General features: G+C 44.4%; 2 protein-coding genes across 7 annotated transcripts in view; both read right to left on the reverse strand.

The window, feature by feature from the left end:
* Positions 1-5,787, reverse strand: part of ADIG (adipogenin) — a 39,187-nt gene extending 33,400 nt beyond the window's left edge. For 5 of the 6 annotated variants that reach the window (XR_004287491.1, XM_032350685.1, XM_032350686.1 and 2 more), the window contains exons 1-2: positions 4,770-5,787; positions 1,000-1,135 (exon numbers count right to left, since the gene is read on the reverse strand). Coding sequence is in view for 5 of the 6 variants with exons in the window: in XM_032350685.1 (XP_032206576.1) it covers positions 1,041-1,135; positions 4,770-4,896 (222 nt within the window). In the remaining variant the exon portion in view is untranslated. The remainder of the gene's footprint in view (positions 1-999; positions 1,136-4,769) is intronic. The other variant, XM_032350687.1, reaches the window with a different exon arrangement.
* A 1,568-nt stretch (positions 5,788-7,355) lies between these two features.
* The window catches only part of RALGAPB (Ral GTPase activating protein non-catalytic subunit beta), an 82,198-nt gene continuing 64,689 nt past the window's right edge, over positions 7,356-24,864 (reverse strand). The window contains 7 exon segments of the mRNA XM_032350688.1: positions 7,356-11,426; positions 12,121-12,269; positions 13,439-13,517; positions 14,323-14,431; positions 17,444-17,580; positions 19,189-19,311; positions 21,936-22,101. Of these exon segments, the coding sequence (XP_032206579.1) occupies positions 11,233-11,426; positions 12,121-12,269; positions 13,439-13,517; positions 14,323-14,431; positions 17,444-17,580; positions 19,189-19,311; positions 21,936-22,101 (957 nt within the window). The 3' untranslated portion in view covers positions 7,356-11,232.

Genomic DNA, 24,864 nt, shown 5'->3' on the forward strand with positions numbered 1-24,864 from the left:
GACTGGATGTGGGCTGGGAAAGAAAAAAGGCACGAAGACTGACTCTTGCGTTTATGGCTCAAGCAATGAGACCGATCAATGGAGGAGCTATTCATGGAGACGGAGAAAGCTGGCAGAAGTTCAGGGGCGGTGTTTTGCTTTGCTGGGTACCCAAGGGAATCAAGACTCCCCTTCCAGCAATGAAAAGGTGTCAAGGAGATAACAGAGCTGAGAAGGACAATTAGAGCATTGGGGTCATTGGCACAGGGCTGACATCCCACTCCTCTGGAGTGGCTGAGGCCTTTCCAGGTGTTCAGTGGGTGCCAGGGCCCCATTACTCCGGGCAAATTACTTACTGCTCTGCCACTCAGGTTCTCATTTGCAAAGTGGAGGTAAGAATGATACCCTCTTCCTAAGATCTCATAGACGAGCTTGTGAAAGGGAAGTGCTTGGCACAGGCGCTGGTGCCTTGTAAGTGTCCAGTGACTATCAGCAAGCTGCATCACTGGATCGTGTCCTTCCTCCTCCAAAGGGCTGTGTGTCAGGAGTGCTGGGAGGGCTTTGGATTTGGAGCATCAGTTATCGGGCACGTTAGGAGGTGCTAATGCTATGGCAGAAGACAATCTAGAGCAGAGTAAAGGAGACATTTGATCTCAACCTCAGAGGTGAGGGAGTGCACCGAGCGGATGCGGGGGTGAAGAATTCTAGGCAGAGGGAGCAGCAAGGGCCAAGACCCTCCGTACGGAGAGCAGTGGGAGGTGGGGTCACGGAGGTAAAGGGTAGGGAAACTTTGTGAAGCCACTCTTCATGGCAGAGAAGGCTGGTCCTCCAACATGGTGAAAACATGTCTCCAAAATAATGAAGCAGAGGGTTCCCCAACATGGCGGAGACAAGCAGCTCTTGTCCCATGGTGGAGGGAGTGGATATCCAACATGGCAGCAGCCCAGGCCTTGGGTAGGACCTGAGACTTCCCCTTCCTGTCCCGCCCCCTCCCCGCCCCAACTCCCAGAAGGGTCTCACCTGGCTGAACAGAAGGCTCACAGGCAGGACCTCTCTTCCTTTTAGCTATGGAGTGTCCCCTCCCAGCAAAACTGGGCTGGGGCTTTGCTCCAGGGCTCCCAGTCAAGGCATACATCCGAATCATTGTCCTCTGAGTCTGTGGAGGTACAAGATAAGGCATCTTGGGTGGTCACATCCTGTCTCCTACCCCTGACCTCAAGGGAGCCCCCTGCCAAGCCTGGGCATCCCTGGTAGCCTTATCTGAGACCAAGGGGCCAAGGCAGAATCATGACATATGGGACAGCCCTGAGATCTCAGGAAGACCTGAGGACCTTGAAGGTGACGGGGACCAACAAAGGTTGTCCTAGGACTCAGAAAGTGGCCACACCCACATACTAAATTGGGACAGGCCCTTGAGGCAAACAAACAACCTATTTGTATTCGGAATGGTCCAAGAGCGGGCACTGGGGAGAAACACACCCAGCGACTGGCCTATCCATCCATTCGTCCACCGGTCCACTTATTAACAAGTGTCTGAGCATGTATGTACAACACTTCCCTGCAGCACTGCTTTGTGATGAAGCACGCACAAGCAATAAAGTATGCTAGAAACTCCGTGCGTGCATGCGTGTGTGTGTGTGTGTGTGTGTGTGTGTGTGTGAATCATGAGGGGTCTGGGTGACGGAGGGTGGCACGGTTGCAGTGCACAGAGCCACCCCTCCATCCAGTGCCATGTTAGAAACTGTTAAAACAACCGTGAGACCCGTAGCCTTTGACTTGCGGGATGTCCGTGATGCATCACAAGCAAGTTTCAGAGAAATGTATAGGTAAAGAGCTCCTCCCCTTTCTACTGAAAAGCAAGTAACAACCTGCCCATGCTTTTTTGGAAAACCTGCATGTGTTGTTAGATAGTGCGTGAGCTTGCCCCCGTGACTTATCCGGGGAAGGCAAGGTGGAGGAGGAGGGGGGAGGGAGAGGGGATCCTCCTCCGTACTATACTCCTAAGGCGTCTCACTGATGGCGGAGAAGTCATGAAGACTGAAGAGAGCCCTCCGTTTGCAGACCAAGAGCAGGAGACCGGAGAGGCGGGCTTCATTTTCCTCATCTGTAGAATGGGCCCACTACAGCCCTATGAGGAGGGAGTGATGAGGATTTACAAACCAGTGTGAGGGCTTGAAGGGTCCGCTCTTCACTACAGGTCGTGATTGTTTCTGGAACACATACTAAGTGCTAAGTATGGCACGTGCATTTTCTCATTTAATCCTGTTGACAACGTCTTGAAGGAATTACTAGTGTTCGTTGCAATTTGCCGGTGAGGAAGGCTCGGGAAGGTAGAACGTCCAGGCTCCCAGCCAGGTAGCGGTGGGGCTGGACTCCGATGGGCCTCCCAGCACCAGGGCCCTGTGGTTCCATGTTCCATGGGCTGCACCAGTTTGAAGTCAGGGGATTCAAAGGGAGCTTTGCATTTAACCCCCCCGCTCCCAGGATCACCCTGAGGTGGGTGGGACAGGCATGTTTCAGCCCTAAATCCATCTCTTCAGAGGTTTCTCTTCTTGCAGCAAATTCCTTTCCAATCACAAAGGAAATGTCCTCAGAGGAGCACCTTCCCCTTGAAGGGCACACGGGGCTGCATACTCTTTCCTGTCATGGCCCAGAATTAGTTGTCCCCACTGGCCAGCTTCTCCAGGGCTCAGCTGCCCACGATCTTTTCTTGCCTTGGTGCCAAGCTTGCCAGGCAGCTCCCTTCTCCTGCCCTGGCTCCTTCATCTACTTGAGAAAGCGTGTCCTCCTGGGCCCCATGGCACTCCCTGCCCAAACCGGCTGCCTTCTGGGCCCTGGAACGGCCCTGCTGAGCAGGGGGGTCGGAGCTAGTCCTGTCTGCTTTTCACACCCGATTCCAGGCCAAACTGATTCCAGTGAGATCAACAGCAGAACAGAAAACTGCCAGCCCAGGTGTCCCCGAGAAGCAGCTCCCCCAAACCCGGCAGGCCCAGACCCTAGCACAAGGACATGACCAGGGCAACAATACTAAGAGTTCTGAGCAGACGGGCCCCTAAGAGGAGACTGCTTATCTCGCTTTAAGGACAGTTTCTGGTCATTGCAAATTTCCAAATGCCTTTTTGCAAAGGGCCATGTGAGATGTGGGAGCAAGTTTGAGACAAGGTCAGGACAGGGCAGGCTGCAGACGGTTTTAGAGGAGGGCATTCAAGGAGCATGAACTGCTGGAGATTAGTGCCTTAGACCTTGGGGGAGGTGCTCCTGGCTTCTAGAGAAGCCATCTGAAAACACGCCTATGCTTCCTCCCACCTCGTCTACACCGTGACTGAAATGGATTATTTCTTAGCCTATAAGCACCTACTATGTGCCACACATGTACATGTCCTCAGCGCCCTGCCCTTCACACGCATCTCTCCACAGCCCCAAAGGGTAGGGACCGATATTCTCTCCATCCTATAGATGAGAAACCCAAGGCTCAGAGAGGACTTAGCCAAAGTCACAGAGCTGCTGGGAGGTAGAGCCAGGAGAGGACACCAGATAACCGGTGCTCTCAAGTACTTCATGGGTGTGGGACCTGGGCACGTGGCTCCTCTCCCCGAGCCTCGGTTTCCTCAGTTGTGCAATAAGGATTACTTAGCAGGTTATTCTGAGGATTAAATGAGATGATGCACATCAGTGTTTCGCACACCCTTTAGTACGGTGTGGAAGAAAGGTTAGCAATTATTCCGAACGATGAAGGGCCAAGGCTCAAATGTGGGCCCCGTCCTAGACTCCAGAGAGACGGCTTTTGCAGCCACTGCACAGACACGTGGCTCTGTCCACCACCAGCCACCAGCCCTGAGCCCGAGTTGCACCCCTCAGGGAAGGCAGCAGCCCACCCCGGGAATATGAGAATGTGCTTTAAACATTTTCCAGAAGCTCTCGCCAGGAACTCCCAGTAATGACACACCATCAGCAGCCCCCACACTGGAGGACGTGGGGCAGCTCTGGGGATGAGTCAGTGCCATCAGACCAGAGCTGGCGGCGCATCAGCACCCTCCCTGCCTCGCTGACCAAAGGTCTTGGAACTGCGGAGCAGGAGGTGGAAGGTCAGACGGTCCCCTGGAAGAGGCTCCGTGGTGAGGGGAGCGCCCAGGGGATAGGACACCTGTGGAGCCGAAGGCTATCCCTGCCACTAGCCCCAAGCTTCCCTTCTGACCAGCTTCATCCTGCCTCCTGTTGCTCTGGGGGGCATGCCGAGTTCAGGACAAGCGGCCGTCAGCCTCCATGATCTTGCGACCCCGAGAACCCAGCTGCCTCCCTGATGCCTAGTCCAGGCAGAAAGCAGCATGAGGGGTCTGTGGGCACCCAATAAATGCCCGGGGCTGCCATATCCCATCGCGTACGTTATTTACTGCACGGACGCACAGGGAGGGGCTGAAGTCCAGCGCATGCCTTGTTCCCCCACCCCTTGTGCCCTGGCTAGTCACAGCAAAGGGCCCCTTTTACTAATTCATCTGGGGACAGGAGCCACCTCTTTCTGATCTGTGCCAAAGACCTTCTGTGCTAGCAGTGGCTGTGAGGGGACACAGGTGTGCGTGCGCACACACACACACACAACCACTTCCCAAACTTGGGGGCTCACTCTTGGCCTCTACACTACTCAATGAATCCTTTGCTCCTATGGGCGACTCAGCCAGCGGTTAAAGAGCATGAAGGAAACTTTTCTCTCTGCCATTGCTTCAGGACCCGCCTGCCCAGCTTCAGGATCCCCTGCTCAGCTCCAGGATTAGGGCCCGGCCCAGGCAGCTCACCTTGGCTCAGTAAGAAGCGGAGCCAGACGATCAGCAGGACCAACAGCAAGCTCACAGGCAGCCAGAGCCAGAACACCAGGAAAGAAAATGTGAGGTTGTTCACCAGCGGCACCAGAGGGTACTTCATGGTGTGTGGCTAAGCCAGGCCTGCCTGGGCTGGGCTGGCAGGGCTGCCCTGGGGACCCAGTGGGCCGGCCCACACTCTGCTCTCAGCTCAACTGTGACTGAGCGGATGACCTAACAAGGAAGTCAGTGTCTTTCAGGCAAAAGGAGAGCTGTTTTGGACAAGCGGGTGGGAACTACTGGCAGTGAGACAGTTTGGCCAAGAACAAAAAGCCCAGGCTTCCAGGCAGGCAGGTCTGGGTTGGAATCCCTGCTAAAATGCTATGGGTTCATGGGACACCTCCTTGGATCCTCTTGTAAGATGGAAGGAATTCTTACTTCAGCAAGCTGCTAGAAGAATAAATGATGGGATAAACATCGACCCCAGGTGGCTATTCAAGAATTTGAGGTCACAGGTTCCTTTAGGAGCCCACCAGATCTCAGGGCCTGTCCTTCTGGCTACAGGTGCCCACATGTGCTCTTGGTGGCACTGGGAGGGGGGGATGCGGCGACCCAAACTGAGTTCGGTGCATCGAAGCAGGCAGCTGTCGCAGCTTCAGGGAGTAACTGCTGTGTGTGAAAGGCAGGCCTGGTACTGGCACATCTCCGTTCCTAAGAGGGCCTCCCATTTTTATGCAAAATCTTCCAATTTAAAAATGTTGCATCAAGCACTAAAACACTGTTAGCTCAAGAAAACAAATCTGCTGGGCCAGCCTGGGTCACTGGGCTGCCATTTACAAACTAACACGCAGGAGGCCCTCAATAAATGTCTATTTACTCTGGAAACTTTGGCATCTCGCCTTAGGACAGTTTTCAGTGAGGGGCTTCTAAAGTAGTTGGCTTTGTTCCTTTGGCTCCCAAGTAGGGAGAATATTCTCAAATGCCATCTTCTCTCCCCACCACACCTGTCACTCGTTCGTTCATGTAGTAGCACACCTCCATGTGCCAGGCCCTGGGTCGGGAAGGAGGACCTCCAGGGCCTGGCCATCCCAGAGCTGGAGGGAGACGCTGGCCAGACGCGGAGCCTGACAGGTGCGGGGAGTTCACAGGTGGATCGGCTGCGGCTTGTGGAAGGGAGCGAGGCAGAACCCTCAATCCCCACAAGGGTCCTGGGCCGGCTACCTCAGTCACTACCGGCAAGTGTCCTGTGAAACACACCAATTCCTACGCTACCCCCTGCTCGACTCAGAAACTCTAGGTAAGGCTCAGTGAGCAACCAGTCTGATCCAGCCCCGTTTCCGGCGCCACAGCAGCTCACGGAGCGTGGGTCGGAAAGTCAGGCAGATCCAGTTCCAGGCTGGGAGAACAGCTACAGGAATCCGGTGGTAGACCTGGGGGAGGCTTGGGGTTTCGGAAGGACCCCCTTATAGGAGGACACCAGCTCAGGGAGAAAGGCTAAAGGCCAGCCACAGGGAAAGTAGGGGAGGGGTGTAAGGAGGAGAGGGGAGGGGAGAGCCGGAGCTTGGAAGCCAGTGCTTAGAGTCTTAGCCCGGAGACTTAGAGACCCGAATCCCCAGAAGGGGTGGCCCGGGCAAGAGGGCATTACAGTGTGTGCCACTCCGAGCCTAGAGGCCAAGACCAGGAGAGGTTTGGGCTGGGGTGGGGGTGGGGATCCTTTGACACTGAGTCCCGAAGAGGCTGAGCAGCACTGGTGGGAAAGGCTTGAAAGAACATTTTCTCACCAGAGCCCGGAACCAGACCACTGTGCAATCAGCCTGACGCTTCCCTGGTCACCAAGAACCGGCTAGAGGTCCTGTGGGCAGAGCAGGCGTGGACGCACAATTACAGGGAAGGCAGCTCAGAGAGTCCCCTGTTAATGTCCCGTCAAGTCAGTGATAGGCTGGAGGGACAGCTCTTGGCAGCAGCACGCACCCTAACCATCTCACTGCTGTTTCCTTGGTTCCCCACACGTGTGGTCTTGGTAGGAAGGTGCTAATCAGGCTGTGTGGAACCCTCTCAAGCCAACCTTACTCACGGGGCAGTAGGTGGGTGGAGGATGACCGCCCCTGCGTCTCCCCTTTCCTGACTGCTAGGCCTGGCAGAGCCCGGATTTGGGGCAGGCAGAAGGTAAAGCTGCTTTTCTGTGTCCCTAAGATACAGGCAGCCGGCCCCTCGGTGATCACAAGCCTCTGTACGGCGGGTTTCTGCTGGCAGTGTTTTCATTACACAAGCCCTGTGATGACTTGTACAGTGGCAGAGAGTAACTTATACCTATGGAAGTAATCAATTAATAGTGTATAAAAACAGCAAATCACTATGTTGTAGCCTGAAACTAATACAATATAATGCTGCATGTCAGTTATAATTCTGTTAAAAAAGTAATCTAACTTTCAGTATTCCATGAAACTCTACAAAACCAGTGTGAAAACCCATAGATCTAAATTAGGAAGGTCAGGCAAAGCAGAGCACACAGCCCTGGAAAGAGTAAATTAGAAACACCAGTGTAAGTCAAAACCCAGCCTGTCACCAAAAGCACACACAACGTTATTAGATAAGAATCTCCTTAAAATTTAATTGACTAAATGTATTACATTCAATATTCCATGGGTTTCTTCTGGACAAAGGATCGGCATAAATACAAACAAGCCTCTGGGCCTTTTTCCCTAACTGATGAAGAGAAAACACAGGAGGCAGGGACACAGGTACACCTTCGTATTTACATTTTGCCTTTACTTTACAGTTCAGTGCCAGAAATATTTACAGAAAATACAATAAGAAAAAGATCATGTCTTGGCAACATACCGAAATTCATACAAATTGTATATATGATTTCAAGCAAATAATGATACTGTTTATTTTTTAGCCACAACTGCCAAGCCCTTCAGAGGAGAAAGATGTTCTTGGTCACTGCAAGAGGCAAGGACTTGGGAAACTTGGTTTGCTTCAACAAATGTTTATTGGGCGCCTACTATATGCAAGGCACTGTGGAATCCCAAATTACACCTTTTCCCTCACCATTAAAAAAAGAAAAGCATCTGAGGAACGTGAGCTGATGCTCTGAGAAAAACACTATACAGTACATGGCTTCTTCAGCTACCGAGAACCCACAGTTTGATTCCACGCTGAGCGGGTGGATTACCTCCAATCTCTCCATCTCAGGAAAAGAGGCTGTCACGGAAATCCTTAGAACAGACCATCTCATTCAACTTATTGTTTCATGTAAACACATAAATCAAATATTTTCAGGAAGATATAACATGAATGGGTTTTAAAATGCTGAATGGAGAACCACTGCCAGCAAGAGTGTCAAATTACCCCCAATACATCTTTACTATATACCTCAAAGCGGGTCTTTGAGCAAGGCTGATTTCCACCTTGGGTAAAGTCTTACCTTCCAACGGAAATAAATGCTCCCGAAGACGGTCTCTCTGAAAATCACTCCGGAGAGCCTCACAAATGCTTCCCCACAGTAGGCAGAAAGTAACCGTTCATAAAGGCCTCATATACACAGCCTGCGGGCAACCGACATTACTGGCCAAAGACGTAGGTCTTTTCTATTTGTAAGGGAGTCCAGAGGAGAATGGGCCACCCTGAAATCGAGGACCAGGAAATGGAGGACAGCACGCACACACGTGGCTGTGTATGGCCAGCGCAGGAGGGGGTGAACCTACCACGTAACTATTCCTTTCGGAGGGCCAGTGCCAGGTAGGAGGAGGTCTTATGAGGAAGCACAGGACAAAAGTGGGAGCTGGCTGACCAAGAAAAGGCAAAAGCCTCCTCACTGTCGTCAATGCTCCCAACCAGAAAGGAGGAAAGCTCTGATCTCCCGAATGGGAAAAAGGACTACAAGGGGCTACCTGCCTCTGTCCCTTGGGTAATGCTTTCCTTGTCACCGAATGCCACACTCATCCACCCCCTGAGAATACCTGTCACATGCAGCAACTATACTGTTTAAGCCACAGACCAAAGTGGTCCAGGCTTCCCTTTGAAGGTTAGGAACCAAATTTATCAAGTGGACTACTAAAGGTTATCACTAGGGACTAAATATGCTCCTCTGGCATTATTCTACTTGAAGTGATTCTAGCAAAGGCAATTGGGTGAACTTAGTGACCATGAACTCAAACCCATACTAGTGAAAGGTTCCCAGTGTTCTTACCATACTCCCTTTTTAGGTAAATGTTATTTTGAGCAGAAGGAAGGGGCACCTCATGAGGTAGATGTACCCCTATGTTCTACTTGTGCTGTACACACTGGGGTCTCATGCCTTCGGGGGCTGCACAGCTCTGCATCGATCCCTCCTTCCCTGGGAGATCACAGGCTTCCAGATTACAAACTGCATTCAACACGGTTATTCACTTCTCAGTCAGGAGAATTACAAAGCATTGCCAGAAATGAGAGCAAACGGAAGGATCAGGAAGCCTACCCTCAACACGCACATCACAGTATATTTTGCTGACAGTAAATCTGTGCTAAAGGTTTTATCTGAAGAATCACACTGAGGAAGCACACCTACATCAGTTATTTTTAACCTCTGGAATGTTATGAGTTGCCTATTGACTTAAGCCTTCTTTGTTCAAGTCCACCAGAAAAAAGGCCCATTTTTCCCATGAAATGTCAATCTGGAATTTCCATGAAAGTTGTTAAACTTCACTTTACACCTGCTGAGTTAATAAAATATTTTTAGAGTAGAATTTGCTCATCTTTATCCTACACCCCTACCCCCATGCTACCATCTGGAAACATCAATTTATTGCCCAGATTAAAAAGAAAATCAATTATTCAAAAATACCATACCCTGAATGGAAACAGGAGTCACAGGAGGAGGAGGTAAGCTTTACCTGAGCTTAAAACAAATATGAAGGAACGGGTACAGCAAACTTAAACCCAAGAGTTGCTAGGATACCCAAATTTCTTGCTCATAGATGACAAAACACGTACTTTTGGAATAGAAATATCTGCACAGGGAACTAAGCCCTACGTTATCCCCTCAATGAACTCCCCAAACATCAAACCAAACACACCATCGCAGCCCTGACCTACAGTCTATTGACTCCAGAGTTCACGTGGAAAACCACCCCTAAAACAGCTGTGAGCACTCCTCTTTGGACTTCAAATGTCACTTATTTTCTTAACATAAAATAATCTTAATAAAGAAGAAAGCATGGAAGAACAGGAGAAATGAGCAGTGTATACTCTAGCACTGTAACAGGAATCCTCGGAAGGTTGCTCTGGGTCTGGCCACTTCAAAATATTTATCCCTGGCAGAAAAGCAGCAGTGAGGTAACAAATATTTCCAAAACCCGGGCAGGGATTTGTTGTGCCTTTGGCTGGCAAAAGTCCAGAAAACATGACAACAACAACCATTTCTAATAGCAGTCACCCTAGGGGGTGGTCACTAATGTTTGCCAATTACGATGAAATCCAGGAGCGCCCTCGGAGAGATCTGAATTAGTAGCGTTGAGAGGCTGTTTCCTGAACCCCAAATTAGAATCCTTCATAAACTACTGCAGTTTCCTGCTTGGTCCTGAAGTAAGAGTCAATGGATGAAACCAAGTTATTTTCAACCCTTGTTGCGAACTTCCATTTCTTAAAATTTAACCAAGGAATTACGAATGCTTAGCCTGTCATCATGTCCCAAGCCACACAGCAATGGAGAGAGTGGAGGCATCACTGCTGTCTCACTTTCTAACCCCAACGCCACTCGTGTCCCCTTTAAAGGACAGAGCCATGCCTCCAATGTAGATCTGCTCCTGGGCTGCCCAGAAACTGAGGCCTTCAGAGAGATCTGTGCAGTAATGAGGACGATAACTTTGTGAAAGGTGGAGAGGAAACATGAAATATTTTAATGTCAGGCTTCTTACCTAAACAAAACACATTTATGCTCATTTCTGTCAGGCGGACAGCTGGACGACAAATAAACTTACAAGTGAGCAGAAAGCTGAGATTTCTTTCCTTCTCCTCCATGCTATCATCAGCATGAGTCTTTGAATGTCCTGGAAGATTCTGAGACAGATTTTAATTCTGAACATAACCTCCTAAAAAGTGAAGTATAAAACTATCTTCAACTTCTAATTTGCAAATTTGATACTACCAATGCACGTGTTTAACTGAGATGCAGGAAGCCTTTCTCCTCAAAAGGCTTATATTTAACTAAAATTGTCACTTTTAAAAGAAAGTTTATGGCTAAAATGTATATCATCATTACCAGCAGGAATATGATTGTGTCTGGGAGCCCATTTCACTAGAAAGCCAAAAGTCTTCTATCAAATGGGTTTATAATGTGTTTCTTCTATTCTGGTGATTAAACAGTAAGCTCTTGGGGAGTGATTGGTTTTTCTTTTTACAGTGATCACCTATCCAATTGTTTTGCTCTGATATCATAGCCCCAAACTGGAGTTCAAGAGTCCTAGACAGACAGTGTCTAAGAAGTGCAGTTCTTGAGTCCAACCTCCTGGAAAAGTGAAGTATAAAACTCTGGCTCCAGCTGCTTATTCCGGTACTTGTTGACGATGTCTGTGATTTTCTGTTTCCGGCGGACATGTGGTGGACTGTAGGAGTCACTCTCCAGTCTCTTTCTTCTACAAATATTAATTACAGTCTGCCTTACCAGAAAACCTTGAAAAAACAGATGGTATTAAATTCAATGTGAGTAACGAGCTGTCTGGGTGAACTATCAGTATTCAAAGTGAACTACTCTCTACAAAGTCAAACCTAGTTCATTCCATGTGCAAAACTTCCCATCCCTGGAGAAATGGACAACACTCTACTGAGACAAAACTGCTAGAAGAAATAAACCAGGGAAAGCAGAAGTAAATCTGGTCTGACAACCCATTTTCCTGCCCTGGATTATAAACAGCTCTCTGATTTTCTAGGCCTGGAAGTTCGTGAATTATAGTTCTACATGTACTTAAGTAGAGGAAGCACAGTTAAAAAAGAACAAAACATGCTTCTTAGTTAACAAGAACGTTGGAAATTTCTTTTTTTTCTTTTTAGATTTGATTTGAGAGACAGCAACTGCGAGAGAGAGAATGAGCACGGAGAAGGTAAGGGAGAAGCAGACTTCCCACTGAGCAGGGAGTCCGATGTGGGACTTGATCCCAGGACCCTGAGCTCATGACCTGAGTCAAAGGCAGACACCTGACCAACTGAGCCATCCAGGTGCCCCAAACCACAGCATTTTCTACATGTAGGATCTATTAAGTAATATCACCATTTCTTTATTTCTACTTCTTGGTTCATAAAAATATTAAAGCAAATAAATTTTAAAAAAGAGAGAAACCTTAACTCTGGCCACATATGAAGGCCTTACCAAGTGCTCGCCTGCTGACAATCATCCCATCCACAAGCGGGATGACCATGTTAAATTTTCCAGTGGCTCCTTGAATTTTTATCCGGAATAATCCAGTGTTTAAAGGGTGGATAAAGATGACAGGAACTTCTTTTTCAAGAGTGGTAGATCTTAAGAAAAGAAAAGAAAACTTTTTTCACCCCAACCACATAAAAGCTGAAGTTCTCCATGTGTAATTTAAGAAAATTAAGGACACTTGATGCCAAGCTTGATGTAGTCTGATAGCACTCAACATGTCACTCTGCTCAGAATCCTCCTTCTGGGAGCCCACGTTGCTGCACCCCACCCCAAACCCCCATTAACACCTGGCCCTAATGCCCATCACTGCAGTTGGGCTTTTCAAACTAATAAAAAAAAGGGCTTAAAAATGTGTTTTAAAACCACTAGGGACACAGGATAGAAGCAAAGGGAGAGGAATCTCTGGGGGGGTAGATCCAGCAACCAGCTGTGGGACTTTCATTTAGTTCCTCCTTCTTGTGGGGAGCAATTCATCTTACACGCAATACAAATCAGGTTATGTAACTTGATATCAAGGGCAGATCTCTGATGTATGAAATAAGGTTGGCATCTGGGGTCAGAAGCCTGAGTTCAGATCACCTTCTCTTTCATTTACTGAATGTGATACTGACGAATAATTTCTATCAGCCTATTTTATTCCATTTGTAAAACAGAGATGATAATGGCACTTCTTGTGAATTGTTTTAAAATACCTATTTAAACCAAAAGCAAGAAAGCAAGCGAGCAGAAAGTCTTGAGACTATAAAGCCTATAGAGATACATTGTTACTAATTTTAGAATCTAATTATACCCTTTTATCCTTTTTGTGTATGGGCAGCTAAAATAGGAATCTTACTACTATAATAAGGTTAACATTACATTTTACTTAGAAATATTTCCCCATTAAATAGCTCATTTAGTTAGGACATTTTAACTATCCAGAATGTTTTAACCAATTTAACTCTATTACTTCTCTCTAATACTGGCAGTCCGTGTTACAGTCTTCATTAATGCTTAACTGCTCCCACCTATTCATTTTTCTCTTTGCTGCAGATGAATATAAAATAGCAATTAATTATGCCATTTTAAAATGCCTGTTAATTTATCACCTTGTGCACGTATCTACCAACTTCTTTGATTTTTTTTCCTTATGTTTATTTCCTATTGCCTCCATCCCTTTTGTTTTCTTATCTTTATGAAATCACAACTGATATACTGTAACGAATAGATTTTTCTATGCTTCAAGACATGCTGGTGAGCCTGACACAAATAAAGAGTGTACCTCAGAGAAGTGCTACTGTTTGCAGTAGTTTCCACACCAGTACTGATCTCTGTCAGCAGGTCTGAGAGGGGAAAGTTTTCTGGAAGAAAGTAACAGCATTACAATTAATATCTCCCTCATATTTCTAAAATAAATAGTATGAAATCTAATTTCCTAATCTCTTTATACAAGTGTGCAATGAATATATGGATTGTGATATCCTAAAATACATAATCCTGACCATTCCTACCAAAAAGAAATCTCCCTCAAGACAAATTTTAGCTAAGTGCATCTAAAGCTGAGTATTTATAGAACATGATCTGTGGTCTTTGAGAGCTTGGTTGGAAAGCAATGATCACACTTTTCCACAAACCCTGAGCTGGATGAGATACTAGGCTAAGCATGCATTTCTAATGCTCTTATGTTGCTTACATAAAAGTCATGAGAAACTTACCCACAGCAGAATTCCTAAGGACAAATTAATCTTTACACCAGAACTAGACAGTAGGGTTCGTCCAGAGGGGAGGGAACTGTTCCCTCTTCCCCTTTCCAGAGGTCCTGGGATGACCGGGAGCTACATGGAGTGGGACCAACTCACAACAAGCCATTCACTGTGACATCGAGAATAGCTGAAAGTTTTACATCCACTAGTCTCATCAAATCATCACAACTAGGAGATGCCACGAGTACTCTAAGGCTTAAAGAAAGTACTTTTAACTGACGAGTACTCTAAGGCTTAAAGAAACTGAGTGAGGGGTGGAGCTGGGATGCCGACTCAGGCTTGCTGAACTCCAGCGCCAGCTTTTGGCCACCACACCACATCTGTGCTTCCTCTCTTCAGACATTCAGCAAGTCACTGTCATTCTACAATAATTTTACTTACGGACAAAGTCCTTATACAGTACCTATATCATCATAGCGCTCCACCCAGACTACAGAAACTCTGGTCTCAGGTCCAAGGGGAGGCACAGGGCGACCCTGAGGAAGCTTCTTCATTCTGGAACTGGGACTAAGCTATATGAGGTAGAGAAAAGCAGAATAGGAAAAGGGGGAGGGAAAAAAAGAAGTGTCTTAATAAAATGACCCAACCACATATTCATCAAGCTGCCCAGTGAAATCACTTCAGAAAAAAAGTAAAATATATTTGCAAAAAAGCTCTTTTTTGACTCCTGTTTATCAAGTCTCAGCCTAGAACAAAGAAACGAGGATCTTAGATTTCCAAAGAAGATAAGGAATACTGACCAATTATAATTTACATTAATAAAAATAAAAACTTGGTGGGGGAGTTGCCAGGGCGGCTCAGTCGGTTGGGCATCTGACTCGGCTCAGGTCCTAATCTCGGGGTTGTGGGATCGAGCCCCATGTCTGCTAGAGATTTTCTCCCTCTCCCTCTGTCCGCCCTTCCACCTGCTAGCGTGCACTCTCTCTCTCTAAAATAAATGGATAAATAAAATCTTTAAAAAATTTGCAGGCAATGTCTTAATGAGGGCTTCAGAGGATTTGAGTCTATCGATTATCTTCGGCCAGTAAGCAGAATGCTTTCCTTACCTCAGCAACGTCACTGGTTTGCCTGAGGATCCTAATCTCTAAAATGTCCCATCAGCAAGTTACTTCTAGTTCTCCTTTCTAGGCCAGAGGTTTCCTACTGCAATCTAGGCCAAAAAAGTCCTTTTCCTTGTCAACAGAATGAAAAAAAGAGTTGCTTGTGTCTTTGTTATCATGCAATCTGCTTCTGGCTTCCCTGCCTACCTGATCGGCATGAAGTTTCTCTGAAAGGCTAGCAGGCCTCTGCGACTCCCCTTTAGCAAACTGGCACTGAGCAACACCACTGTGAGGGCATATAGTAGGGATGAGTTTGTGCTAACGCCCTAAACAAAGCTACGTGGACAAAAGAGAGAATCTCATATCTAAGTTGAATTTTAAAAATAAAACTGCTTTATTAGCACAGAAATATACCTGTGTTCAGATGACACAGCCCATGGCAATTCCCCTAGATTCTTATTTCCATTTTTGTTTGCGTTCTGGCAGTCACAGAAAATGGCTGTGACTAAGAGATCTTCCCCAAAGCGGTGGCAGACACCAGCCACACTCAGAGACCATTTTCTTACCATGGCTCCTAGTCATTTCTGAATCTGACTTTAGCCCTAGATTTAAAGGGCTCCTGTGGGGTGCCTGGGTGGCTTAGTTGGTTAAGCATCTGCCTTCAGCTCAGGTCATGATCCTGCAGTCCTGGGATTGAGCCCTCTATCAGGCTCCTGGCTCAGCGGAGAGTCTGCTTCCCCCTCTGCCCTTCCCCCTACCATGCCCTCTCACACTCTCTTTCTCAATAAAATCTTAAAAAAGGTGGGGGGGCTCCTGTGATTAGGTCAGGCCTACCTGGGTAATCCCTTTTGATTAACTCAAAGTAACCTTAATAACTATACCCACAAAATCCTTTTTGCTGTATTACAGAACATAATCACAGGATAGCTCATCATATTTACAGGTTCTACACACACACAGGGGGAGGACATCATACGGGGGCAGGAGTCCCTGGGGGTTATCTTAGAATTCAGCCTAACACGGTGGCCTTTTTTCCTATAACCTTAATAAACTCACTCAGCAGATCTAGTAGATTTTTTAAAAAAGATTCCTCAGGGTTTCTACATATATGATCATGTCATCTGCAAATACAAACAGTATTACTTCTCTTCAATACTTATGCACTTTATTTCTTTTTCTTGTCATATTTCCCTGTATAGGACTCCATGTTGAATGCAAGTGGTAAGAGCAAATATTCTTGCTTTGTCCTCCATTCAGGGGGAAAGCAGTCAACAATACTGTATAGTATAACCTTAGGCTTCCAGTAGAGCTCTGTCTCAGGTTCAGAAAGTTCTCTTCTATTCAGAGTTTGCTGAAAGTCATGAATGAATGTTGAATTTAAAGTCAACTGCTTTTTCTGCATCTATTGAGATAACATTTTTATTTTAGACAGTAGTGTAGAAATTAACAAAGGGAAACGTCACTAAAGCTGGAGGCTAGAAAAAGGAGCCATGCCATGCAAATGCAATTACGTGAATAACTGTCCATTATAGATGCCAACAGAAGAATCATCAACAGGAAAGAATAATCAATTACAGGCCCCACCAGGAAAAGAAGTACATGAAATCTCCTGCCAAGAAAACCTCTGCTTTAATCAAGTTTACATTTCTTTTGTCTTTCTATTATTTGTTACAAATCAATCTTCTCACATTTATGAAAGGATCCCATACCCTCCTATCACTCACTTGTCCACTTTCCAGTAAGGATGAAGAGGTAATATGAGGAGAAAACAAAAATAAAGACATAACATCTACTCATATGGCAAGAAAAATCATATAAAAGTAAAATGCTCCCTTCTTGCAGTGGCTGCTGTGTGTCTCACTCATTACATCTAGTCATACACTGGGCTAGTCTCCAAAGTGCTATCATTTGTACAGAGTATACTTAAGTTGAATGTTGCATGATTAAAGATGTGGAACATACAGCTGCTGTTGTACTTTTCTTTATTAAGGTTTATTTATTTATTTGAGAGAGCAAGAACTAGCGTGTGCACGAGTGGGGAGAGGCGGGGGGGTGCAGAGGAAGAGGGAGTAGCAGACTCCCTGCTGAGCATGGAGCCCAATGCAGGGCTTGATCCCAGGACCCCAAGATTATCACCGGAGTCAAAGGGCAGATGTTTAACCAACTGAGCCACCAAGGCACCCCACTACTATTGTATCTTTAATGGATATTTCAGGGACCAGATAAAAACTTAAGCCTGAGAAGGAATGGGTACCAAAATGGCCAAATCAAGGAAAACAACAGAGGCTGTCTTATTTGTCTACTTGCTGCAAGCTGGAAAAAAGAAAACTGTGAGAATCTGATTTTAAAAAATTAAGATACTAATGAATCAGTACTGCTACCATTACTCTCTACGTTACAGTTAAAAGGTGACTAAAGGCATGATTCTATAATTACTCCCACTGCATGACAAATTTTCAGAGCTCTATCAACAAAGTTACTTACCCGCTGTGAGGAATTAAGATTGTCTGTGTGATTAGGGAAAAGCTCAAGTGTCAGGGATGGCTGTTTTAGAATTCCAGGCATAAGATCCATATTTGAATCACTATCTTGGTCCGAGATGTTACTTTCCAAAGAATCAGCTATAGAGTAAAGAAAAAAATCAATTATATTTACTATCTCTTTAGAGAAGTGTTCAATTATGCTAATTGTCTAACCTAAGTCACTTAAGAGAAGTAATACCTCTAGACAAAATTTGGTAACTTTTTCTGTAAGGGGTCAGTAAATATTTTAGGCTTTGCTGGTTATGTAGGTCTCTATGGCACATTCTCCTCTGCATTTTATTTACAACGCTAAAAATGGGACAACTGTTCTTAGTGGTCTGATTTGGCCTGTGAGCCATAGTTTGTCAACTCCTGTGCTACAGGATAACTGAGGTAGGACCAGAAAATATTTTGACTTTTCAGATGCAGAATATAGGCCACCTGTTACTCTCTGAACTATTTTGATTACATATTCAATCATGTAGCATGGTACCAAGTGGCACAGGGGCATTCCGAAGCCACGGAGTACCTAGTCTCTGTGATTAAAAAGTGATCTGATTGGAGACAAGCACACAGAGTCAGAAAAAACAAACAAAAACAAATCTCAAGAAACCGGAGGAGGAGGGGCACAGTCAGCACACAGGGCATTTCCTGACAAGAGGTGAAGACCCAACTGTGGCAAATGAAGTACAAGGACAAGGCTCTAGCTCCGCTATGCAAACAGGCTGGGCTAGAGATGAAGCAGGGACTCAACTCAGAGAGGACAAATGGGGCCTGGCTTCTGGAATTAGAGTAGTAGATCACAGTCTTGACATGAAGGCAAACAGCTGCTAGGGGTACTGACCTAGACCATGAAAGCTCTCTCCTGCCAAGTACACAACTGGCCGGAGAATATAAGACAGGGGTTGGGGCCGGGGGCACTGGTGTAGGAAATCAAAGCCCCAAGTACAAAGGTCAGGAGGCCACCAGCATAAGGGCATGAGAGAAGTCATTAGCCTAGAGATGAGACCATAACAGTGTGATGTATATAGCAGCCCATCCTACAGATGCTCTCAATGAAGATGAAAATTTTCTACCTGCTGCCTGGTCAGGCACAAAGAAATGGGCTTAATTTGGGAGATGCAAAGGCTCTTGGCATGATAAGACTATGGGTTCAGACTGGGAAGTAATAATCACTCCTGATCCTTTGAAGAACAGGCTTAATTTGCCACCTTTTCTAGGCTGTGCAGTTTCTCCTACTTGGTGTCAGAAGATCAGCCAGATGTATCTTCCAATTGTAGAGAATCTTCCAATTGTAGGATTCTCTGAGGTTCCACATAAGACTCTCACATGGAAAGAGGCAAGTACGTGGGGGAGCTCATTCATAAATAGAGAAAAAAATGAATAAACTGGAAAATCGGCATAATACGGAAAGTAAGCCTTCCACATATTAATTAAAGAAAGACAAAAAACAGGCTGAAGTGGGTCCCCTTCTCTACTTAAAGATTATTATGAGAGGTTCAGTCTACCCTGTCTTTAACTAGTGTTCTTAAGAAAGTTAAGAAGAGCTAACATCCTATACCTCTGCATAATCTCAATGCTATCATGCCTTAGAAGTTAAACAATGACTTAGATGACTTCAGAATATCTCCCAATGCAAAAATACTGCACAAACCAGTGAATACAAAAATAGATTTTAAAACAGCACCATACAAAAAATGCTCTTACTTAAGGACTCCACAGGAGAAGGAACTACAAAAGCTATTTCCGTAAGGGCATCGGCATAATACAGCACCTTCTTCTGTCCATTGAAAATGCTAGCCCCAACGTCTTCAGAAGAAATAACTTCATCTAGGAATGAGAAATACTACATTACTGCTCCAAAAAGTGGGAAAAATCAGTTGCATCCTGCTTCATGAAATTTTAACTGGTTAATAAAATGGAAATCAACAGAAGGCACATTTCCAGCAAGAACCAATGAGTGTTTAAGAAGAATAAACTTTAAGTGTTCATTATATGTCTTTACACTAAATTTAAATGATAAAATCTTAAATTTCACAGTTTCTGAAACTACTCTAAATTAGGCTACTTCTGATTAGCAAAGCCTTGAACTCATCTGTATGAGGCAGATTATGAAAACAGTTTTTCGGGAAGAGGTAATAATCCAAAGGAAGACAACTACCACAAACCTCTGAACAGAGTTAGGGCAGGTGTCTGTGTGTTTCATACTCTTGCTTTCAAGGCATTCCTGTCTCTGGTCTCTCTCTACTGCTCCTCAGCTCTGCTTCTGCTCCACCTTCCCCAATGGTCAGTGACAGAACATAAAACATACAGGCATTCTGAGTAATAGTATCTGCTCTATGCCAGCAAGAACGAATGAACAAAAGTAACATTCCTGAGAGCTAGTATAGTTCTCAATTAAAACGAACATAATGCCCTACCAGTAATACATAAAAGACCAACTACAACCTGAAAAAAACTGGGAAGAAGAAATGAACAAGTAGTTCTCCGGAGAGAAATAAAAATATGAAAAAATGCTGAAACTCAATCTTAATTAAAAACAGAAAATTGGGGGGGCCTGGGTGGCTCAGTGGGTTAAAGCCTCTGCCTTCGGCTCCGGTCATGACCTGAGGGTCCTGGGATCGAGCCCTAGATCGGGCTCTCTGCTCAGTGGGGAGCCTGCTTCCTCCTCTCTCTCTGCCTGCCCCTCCATCTACTTGTAATCTCTGTCAAATAAATAAATAAAATCTTAAAAAAAAAAAAAAAAAAAAACAGAAAATTTCTCAGCTAACAGACTGGTAGATATCTAATGTTGGTGAGGATGTGGCACACAGAAGTTTAGACCAGAGGTTAACAAACTTTCTCTGTGAAGGACCAGATAGTAAATAAGGCTTTATAGGCCAAATGGTCTCTGCCATAATGACTCAAGTATGAGAGCACCACAGCATGAAAGCAGTCGTAAACAATACATTAACAAGTGTAGCTGAGTTCCAATAAAATTTCATTTGCAAAAATAGGATGGGCTGTAGTTTGCCAGATCCTGGTTTCGACACTGGGAAGGCACATTGCATCTACTATAGTAGACACTTTGGTTATTGCCCCAACACCCACCCCCGTCCTCCTGCATTCTGTAGCAGGTGTGAACTGTAAGTGAAACTGACTCTTCATACCGGTTGTACCTTGTCTACAGCTCTCTACCAGTGTCAGTCCATCTTTCCTGCCATAGCAACAGGTCTGGAGTGGCCAAATCACTGCGTATCTCAGGACCTGGGTGTAGGGAGGTACTGAGACCCAGCTAATCTCTCCTCTTTGGGCTAGGGTTGGTATGTGAATGTAAAGCCTGGAACGGCCTTTCCATACTATGAGAGAAGCCAGGCTAGGGACAAAATCGATATACGAACAGTAGAGCTAAAGGAAAATTGCAGAGAAAGGGAACAGGGTGCTGGTTAAATGACAACAAAAATGTACACTAAGCTCTGGAATTTTAATTTACATCAGATAATAAATGACCTTTAAAATATAAGCCAGATTGGGTCAAGTTTTCTATTACTGCAACCATAAGCATCCAATGATACATTCATCAAATTGAAAAATATGCATATTCTTTATCAGTTTACTTATAGGACTTAAATATACTCAAGCATATTATTAAAGGATATGTGGAAATTAAGATTAGAGTATATCCCCAAATAGTTCCATTCAACCTTGACTGAAATCAGAAAAAATGACAGGTCACAAGTCACCATGGTATTCAGTGGGAAACCTTGAGAGAATACAATCTGGTTAACAGAGCAACTCTGATAATTCAAAGCACTGGACACAGGTATCACCCACTTCAGAGATAATATTAACTCTCCAGTGACTTCAGGAGCCCTCAGAACAAAGAGCCAGAAGGGGCAAAGGTCTTAAATTTAAATTTATACTTGCCCTGGTATTTATTATTCTGATTATAGTTCCCCAAGAAGATTTGTAGATATGGGCATGAATCTCTCCAAGATAGTCAGGTGTTTACTACAAAGGCTTTTATATAATGTCCCAAGAATGTAACCTTTAATGATAGCCACGATATCTATAAAACACACCTGTTAACAGAAAACTGTATTGGGCAAAATATACATTAGCAAACTTGTTAGCAAATAAATCTTAATTTATTACAATACTGTTATACAAAACAGAATTTGTTTACTCACAATATAAAAGGGAACTTATTAGCCTTGTGATATTTAAGCCATGAATTTTGTATTAACTACCTTTATGTGTCTATAATTTTTTCCCCATTTACACAAAAGACATCTGAAAGAAGATACAAACTAGTGTTAAGTGGCCTCTTGTGAGGAGTTGAATTAGGGGAAGAAAAGTTTTCTCTAATATACCTCTGGTTTGTTTCTTTGTAAAATAAGACTACAAACTTATAGTAAAGAGGGAGAAACCAAGAGTAACAAACAAGGAAAAACAATGACCATGATGAGTTTTACCTTGTTCCGGTCCTTCGCCATCATCACAACTGTTAATAGACCAACTGGTGGAAACATGCCCAGTCCAACCCGGGTGTCTGCCCACATCTACTGACCAGCCAAGGGAAAGCAAAAATTCTAGGAAATGTGGCTGAACATTTCTGGAAGATTCCACATTCTTTAAAATCTGAAATACATACCAATCATCAGCCATAGTGAAGGAAACAAAAGAGCGTATCAAAATAAATCTTGAAAATAAATAAATAAATAAATCTCCATAAAATCTGTTAGCTTTAAAGTATCTGACAAATTAAGTCTAAGCTCAGAATAAACTTGGGAATACATCCCTTTGGTTAAAAATGATGCTTCTAGTTAAGACAGATTTGGGTTCAAATCCTAGCTGGGCCTTGGGAAAGTTTCTTAACCTCACTGTTACAGTGTCTTCAACTTTAAAGTAGGGATAATAATGATGTTTGCGAAGAGTAACTGCGATAATGCAAGTAAAGACTTTAGCTTCCCCTCTTGCAAAACAATACTGAACCAGACAAGTTTACTTAAAGTAAATTAAAACTGCAATGTCCCTGTTTTCACAGACTTTACTGTCTGGTTAGTGAGATACATTACACAGATATGTGATTATTTTATTACACATCATAAGAAAGGATATAAAAAGTACAAATCTATTAAAAATTCAATAAAGATTAGGTATAATTAACAAACAAGCGAGAAAACATCCTTCTCCGAGTCCATAAAAGAGAATGCAGCCATTCCAGCAAAAACAGAATGAGCAGAAGGTTCTCCCTTCTTCACTAAATACAAGATTTAATACCTGGGCTTTTTACTTGTCTCAAAAAGAAAAGTCCCTAAAATCATAGTTTTATGATTCCCCCTCCAGGGGGCAACTGGAATCTCTGAAGACAGTTCTGTCATCGCAGCTTGTGGGGTGCTACTGGCATCTAGTGACCTATTTGTAGGACAGCTTCCATAACAAAGAATTATCTAGCCAAAAATAGCAATAGTACTGTTGTTGAAAACCCTATGCTAATGGAAGGAAAATGAGAAATCCTCTACAAATTATAAATGAAAAGGGGGGAATGTATCAAAATCAGCAAGGGAATATTTTTTTCTTGAATGTTTCACTAAACTTTTAGTTTAGTAATTATAAAAACATTTAACTTTTATTTCATTTTGTATTCAATGTTATCTCCCTTGTGAGAATAAATGACTAAAATTATTAAGTGGTTTATCTGAACTACAGTTCTTAATCTAAGATCATTTAACCTATAATCTGATATCGGTAATATTAAAAAAGTCTGCAGTATGAACTGCATCTATAAAACACATAAGCAAATCACACAACATGAAGGCAAAAAATAAAAGGATCGCCTAACACTGAACACAGCAACACTGTGTTCAGGTAACACTGTTGATATAACACTCAAAATCAGCATACAGAGATTTGAGGCATTCTTGAATTCAGAGAGGGGTGAGCGGACACTGATTCTATAGGACCAGGGAAACATAAATCTGCCACCCGAGCAACATCTTAAACATGAGATTCTCTTAGACCACTGCAGACTTTCTACCATCAGCAAAAGTAGGATCCTGGAATCACTATTCTTAAAACTCTCCAAATGACAGTGATGGAGTCGGTCTATAAGTCACAGATGTGGCTCATCAGTGCTAATCTATTCAAGACCATACAGAGGCCTGAGCAAATCAACATATGGGGTGTTCCCTCTGTTACTTGTCAACCCACTGGGTCAAACTTGCCAGGCCATCACATCTTAAACACTTGTTAGAAGTACCTTATGTAGTTCACCCACAGCCCTTCACAGTCCTGTAAGCGTAAGGAAACTGATTTGACAGCCACTTCCAGTTTTCTTTCAATTAAAATTGTTATTCAGAAGTGGAAGTTTTAAATAAACAATTTCTGAAAAATTAGTCAAGATACAATAGATGAGCAGATTCTAGTCGCCCTGGCTGGCGACTAGAAATTACCCTAAAGCTATCCTGCGGCTAGGGAAGGTGGGGCTCAGACATTCTATACGAGGCTGCAGGCTGCGCGATGCTCTCATCCCTCTCAGTGCCTAGAAAGCTAAGGAAATGGAATTAGTTTAAGAGTTATCTCAACAACGGGGCACCTGGGTGGCTCAGTGGGTTAAAGCCTCTGCTTTCAGCTCAGGTCATGATCCCAGGGTCCTGGGATCGAGCCCCACATCGGGCTCTCTGCTCAGCAGGGAGCCTGCTTCCCCCTCTCTCTCTGCCTGCCTCTCTGCGTACTTGTGATCTCTCTCTGTCAAATAAATAAATAAAATCTTTTAAAAAAAAAAAAAAAGAGTTATCTCAACGGTCTGTGTCTTCTTTTACAGGAAGGAGAAAAATGACCCTACTATTGTCATATGAACCATGCATGAGACTTCTTCCAAATAAATCCCCAACCTCTGCAATCAAACCCATTCTCAGGTTCTTTCAAATACCTGGAGTCCACTAGTCTCACCTCCAGCCATCATAAGCCCACATGAGCCCAAGCTCCAAGTATACTGGACTCCACAGTGAATTTGGTGAAGACGGAATTCTCTCTTAACCTCCAGGGCCATTACACATGCTACGACTTTGTTAGTAAAAATCTGCTTTTCCCTTTTTACCCACTCTCAATATAACCACAGATAACAGCTAAAATATTTTCCTCCTAACCTTCTCAAAAGGAGGTTAGGTTTTCCTGTTGATGGCTCCTATAAAATGCTTCTAATTAGCACACTTTACTATGACTGTTTCTTTAGTCATCTGTCTTCCCCTTTAGATGGCAGTTCTGGGAATGTCAGATACCTTGCAGATCTGTTTACCACTACAACCCCGGCACCTAACTGACCGTGGACACTTAATATTTAGTGAGTCAATAGCATGAGGTGAGAACTCTCATGTTTTCTAATAGTTCACCATTTATAAT

This window comes from Mustela erminea, chromosome 7, assembly GCF_009829155.1.
Source record: "Mustela erminea isolate mMusErm1 chromosome 7, mMusErm1.Pri, whole genome shotgun sequence".
NCBI classification, from domain to species: Eukaryota; Metazoa; Chordata; class Mammalia; order Carnivora; family Mustelidae; genus Mustela; species Mustela erminea.